General features: G+C 54.0%; 1 protein-coding gene across 1 annotated transcript in view; it reads left to right on the top strand.

The window, feature by feature from the left end:
* Window positions 1-2,443: 2,443 nt before the first annotated feature.
* VPS35L (VPS35 endosomal protein sorting factor like) overlaps window positions 2,444-5,099 on the top strand; it is a 116,387-nt gene continuing 113,731 nt past the window's right edge. Inside the window, exon 1 of the mRNA XM_059415205.1 lies at window positions 2,444-2,542. Within this exon, the coding sequence (XP_059271188.1) occupies window positions 2,526-2,542 (17 nt within the window). The 5' untranslated portion in view covers window positions 2,444-2,525. The remainder of the gene's footprint in view (window positions 2,543-5,099) is intronic.

Here is a 5,099-nt window from a genome sequence, read left to right as displayed (position 1 = left end):
CCAGCAGAAGGACCACTGAGGGATAGATAATGGAAAAATCTCTGGGCAAAACATTAATACTGTAATGATCTTTTTTATAATTAAAAGTCCCATGAAAAGTGTGTCCTATTTAATGTGTAACCTATACCAGTGCTTTGTCCAGCATTTGATTTTGCACCAATGGGACTTTTCAGGAAGGGAAAGTTCAGGGGAGCTGGAGCTCTCTCAGGTGAGTGGGAGCTGGCAGCCTCCTGGGGGCCAAGGGGGGGGAATGCTGAGCTTGGAGCGCCCATCAAAGCTGCGGATTGTAATTAGCACGCTTCAAGGGCCAGGTCTTGCTGCTCCCACGGCCTCATGGTCCAAGGTGAGCGCCTCGAACGCGCATCACTTTTCCTGGGGCCTCGCTTCCACTGTGGCTCGTTTCATCTGCGGGAATGGTGCGCACGAGCATATGACTGGGGGCCTCTCTAACTCATACGGACTCACACGGAGCTGAAAACAAGCCCCACCCCCACCCCCAACCCCCAAGGAAAAGTAGCAGTTATGCAAAAATCAGCAAATGGGAGGTGGATTGCTTTACCACTGAAGGACCACAGCGGGCACATGCATGGGTTATAAAAATAATTGAAAAGAAACAAGAATCACTGTGTTGTATGTCTGAAACTAATATCACACTGTATGTTAAGTGGAATTAAAATAAAAATAGGGGCGCCTGGGTGGCTCAGTGGGTTAAGCCGCTGCCTTCGGCTCAGGTCATGATCTCAGGGTCCTGGGATCGAGTCCCGCATCGGGCTCTCTGCTCAGCCTCTCTCTGCCTACTTGTGGTTTCTCTGTCTCTCTGCCTGCCTCTCTGCCTACTTGTGGTTTCTCTCTGTCAAATAAATACATAAAAATCTTAAAAATAAATAAATAAAAACAATCCCCCAACCCAATCTTAAAAAAACCAAAAACTAAACTAAACAAAAAACCCCCAAAACAACAGAAGGGAGACTTGCTGAATACACCAAATCAAACCGGAGTGCGGTCCGCGCGAGCCCGCGCCGGTGAGCACGCGCAGGCGACAGCCGCTGTCCCTGCAGACCAAAGCGCTCACGTCGTACCGCGACCCCGGGCGGGTCTGAGGGGGCGCGGCTGCGGGGGAGCCGCCTCCCCAGCCCTGAGCGCCGGCGTCAGTCTCGTGTCGCGGGTGACCGCGCCAGAGCCGGCGCGCGGAACTCCCCGGTGCCGTCGGAGGGCCGGGAGTGCGGTCTTCGGCTGTTCCCCCGGGAATGTGGTTCCCGCGCTGTCGGGAGACGCAAGCGAGCCCAAGCGGGCGAAGCCGGGGACGAGAGGCCGCCCGGCGATGCAGCGCGTCTCCGCGCCGGATCGGTCACCCGCAGCCGCTGCGGCCCGGGGCACTCAGGCGCCTCAGGCCGGCCACCTGCAGGGGCTCCCGAACCGGGGCGCTCAGGTCAGGTTTGCTGGGACGGGACGGTCAAGCGGCTGCACAGCGCCGGACACCGTAAGCAGGCAGTACACGGCAGCTCTTAGGAAAACATCGGATTTATTTTAATCCGAGGACACACCGCAACACCTAAATTCTGTGGTCGAAACGCGGATTCACCTTTACGGAAACGAACAGCTTTGCCAAATTAGGTGACAAGCTAGAACCCTAACTTCCCTATGCGGTTTAGCTCCAGCTGAAGGCGGTCATCTCGGATCCACGGCAGCCCTTAGAGATCCGGGATGTTAGTCCCGGGAGGGGGGACAGCAGGGGAAGGCAGCGCCGGGGTAAGAACGGCTCCTATCCCAGGCCAACAGCGAATTAGCTGCAAATCCGCGCGAACCCCGGAGACCCTCTCTCCTCATCCCTAGCCACGGTTAAGATCTTCGCTGGGTCCGTGTCCTCCTCCTCCTCCGCCCCCAGAGGGCGCTGGTGGGCCAGGCAGCCGGCTGTCCCTTCCCACACCTGGCGCAAGTCCACGCTGCGGCACGCCTGGGGGTGTGGGCGGGGAGGCTTCGATTGCCCTTCACAATCATGGCGTCGCGGACACCGAGGTGGATATGGCTCCGCTCCTTACTATCAGGGCATCTCGGCCGGCGCTCCGCCAGTGCCTGGCCCGTCCCCGTTGTGGAATGACGGGCCTTCCGGGGAAGTAGGCCCACCCCTCACGATCATGGCATCTGACACGAGCTTCGGTAGTGTATTTGACTCTCGAAGTCACGGACCATGCCCCTCACAATCATGGCGCCAGTGACCAGCACAACGGAAGTCATGTGCCCCTCACAATCATGGAGCTCTCATAGCTTAGCGGGAGGGCATCTGCCCCTCACAATCATGGCGCCAGTGACCAGCACAACGGAATTCACGTGCCCCTCACAATCATGGAGCTCTCATAGTTTAGCGGGAGGGCGTCTGCCCCTCACAATCATGGCGCTCCCAAGGGTCAGCGGGGCAGCATCTGCCCGTTACAATCATGGCGGCCAGAGCGGGGCGGGGCGAGGCGGCGTCTGGAAAGGAGAAAAGGGCCGGCTGCCCGGGTGCTAGTGCTCATGTGACTGGGAAGATGGCCGTCTTTCCCTGGTAAGGAAGAAGCGGCGGGTGGTCTTCGGCGAGGGGCTGTTTGTGCTGTCTCTGGGTCTGTCTCTGCGAATGTGAGCGTGTGCGTGCGAGTGACTGAGAACTGCTCTCTTCCGCCGGTGCTGGTGGAGTCTCCCGTCGCATCCGCGGTGGTTTTGACCGCAGAATCCACGGCCACTACCCCGGGCCAGGGGAGGTCCCTGAGACAGGACGGGGGGAATCTTGGTTCCCTCCCGGGCACTCCTTTCCTGCACCTTCCAGGCCCCTCTCCATTCATTCGGTAAAGGAAACTCCAGTTCCCCGGCTGCCTGTTCCCCAGGTTCTGGGGCGCTGCATGCTGGAAAGGGAATGGTGGACTCAGCTCTGAGTCTGGATGATGCGGGACAGCTGGCTGTTTGCTCTGCTACTCAGCTCACCTGGAGCACTCTTGATTTTTCTCACCCGTGGAATGGCTTCCGTTCGTCCCACCGCGTGCAGTGCCCTGCGCCTGGGCACGGCGGATGTAAAGCCTTCACACATACGCCTTGGCCTCAAAGGCTTGACGGTTGAACGGAGCAGACACACAGAACAGAAGGGTCTCCAAAGCAGGCATTAGGATGAGGCATAACCTCACCTGGAGGCTCGGGGAAGGCTTAGCAGGGGCAGAGTCTTAAATTGGGTTTTGGAGGTTGAATAGGAGCTCCTAACAGGCAGGGCCAGCATGTGCTTTGGCTGACCGGCCTGTCAGGGCTCTCCTGACTGGAGTGGTTGGGAGTGATTGGTGCTGTGTTCCCCCCGGGAAGTCAGCAAAATGTGACGGTCACAGGGTGATTATTTATTTGGGGATGTGCGTTCTACCATGCATCTCAGAAAGGGAGATTGTCTTCTCATCTTTCTTTCCAAATGATGTGAAGTGGTTTACCTTGAATGAGTGAGTGAGCAAATGAAAGTATATACAGCCCTAGCCTCTAAAATAAATACAACCTTCTGATTTTATGCTTGATAAAAGCTGCCTTCCGTATGCCCTGCAGCTAGCTAACATGCAGCGATTTCCTTCCAAGCTCTTGGTACACTCAATCGGAATTGGACGCCACTGAGTTTCCTTGGATCTCATCACGTGAAGCACATTTTAGGGTAACATTAAGGCTTAAAAACCAAAACCAATGAGAAACACCTGGCCTCAATTAACTTGTCTGGAATTTTCTAATGAGAAAATCCAGGAAGATACTTTTTAAGTCTGTGCATCCCAGTACATTTTTATTTGCAACTTTAAATCACAAACAGAGGTGCCATAAACCTCCTAACATCTGGGGTCTGCACAGCTCCTGATCTGGCCAATTCCAGATGCTTGGTGCTCTTTACAAGGGACCCAGGGGCACCTGGGTGGCTCAGTCCATTAAGCGCCCGACTCTTGATTTCAGGGTCGTGACCTGGAGTCCTGCATCCAGCCGGGCACTCAGCATAGAGTCCACCTCTGTCCCTCCCCCTTCCTCTCTCTCTCTCTCTCAATAAATAAATAAATAAATATATATATATATATTTTTTTCGAATAAAGGGACCAAGTTTTAACCTTTTCATGCCTTGCATGGAGCTTGGCAGATAGTAGGTGCTCAGTAATATTCTGTGGCATGAATGAGGAAACAGAGAAGGTCTGCAGAGAAGAAAGGGGTCTCTTTCATTAAATTTGACATTTACAGGGTCTTTTTTTGTGTGCACCAGGCTCTGTTAAGTGCTTAGTGTGCCTCATCTCATTTAGCCCTCAAAACAGCCCCATTTTTCAGGTGAGGAAGTGGAGGCAGAGAGGTGAAGCTGTTCGTTTGCCTAAAATCGGGCAGCCTGCCAGGAGCCTGAGGGTTGGAGCCCAGTGGCTGTCCTGAAGCTCTTAACAGTTCCCCGCAGCTGGACCTCCAATCCAGGTTCTGGGGTGCAGGGCTCCCCTAACCCCACTATGTTGTCATGGGTCTTCCTAGAATGCCTCTTTCCAGCTACACTGTAACATCTCTGATATATTTTGTCAGGGGCTAACATCTGTGATGTCCAGGACACCGTGGGCCACCTTCCCTGTTTAATCCTGTGGTAATCCCCTAAAAACACCTGCTTTTTAGTCAAGAATTTCACCACCACTTTGAGACTTTTTTAGACCACCTTTGAGTAGCCAGCGGCTCGGAGCAGCCAGGAGTAGAGGTGGGAAAAGTTGGCATCTGTGGCAGCCGCCAAGGACCCACGTGAGCCTTTAGCGTTGCGGGGAGCTGGGATCGTGGGGGTTTTTTATCAGGTTCGTCTGCTCTGTTGAGTGGAAAAGCAAAGTAGGGAAGTTGGGAAAATGCCCGCTGGGGGGCGCTGTTGGCCTTACCAAAGACCCAGGCGTGGAAGACCAGGCTTCAGCATCTCAAGTTGTGGGGAAACGATTTAGGAGCCAAGAACAAATTTGAGGAAAAACAATGGAAGTGATAGAAAAATCAACAGATCGCTGTTTGATGTGGAATTTCTGAAAGGATAAATGTTTCCTTTTTTTTTTCCCAGAAGCCCTATTATTTTTCCTCCTCCCCTCAAACTTAAAAAATTTATTTAAAATCTTGGT

This window comes from Mustela nigripes, chromosome 11 (genome assembly GCF_022355385.1).
Source record: "Mustela nigripes isolate SB6536 chromosome 11, MUSNIG.SB6536, whole genome shotgun sequence".
Lineage (NCBI taxonomy): Eukaryota > Metazoa > Chordata > Mammalia > Carnivora > Mustelidae > Mustela > Mustela nigripes.
This window is presented reverse-complemented; position numbering and strand designations above follow the sequence as displayed.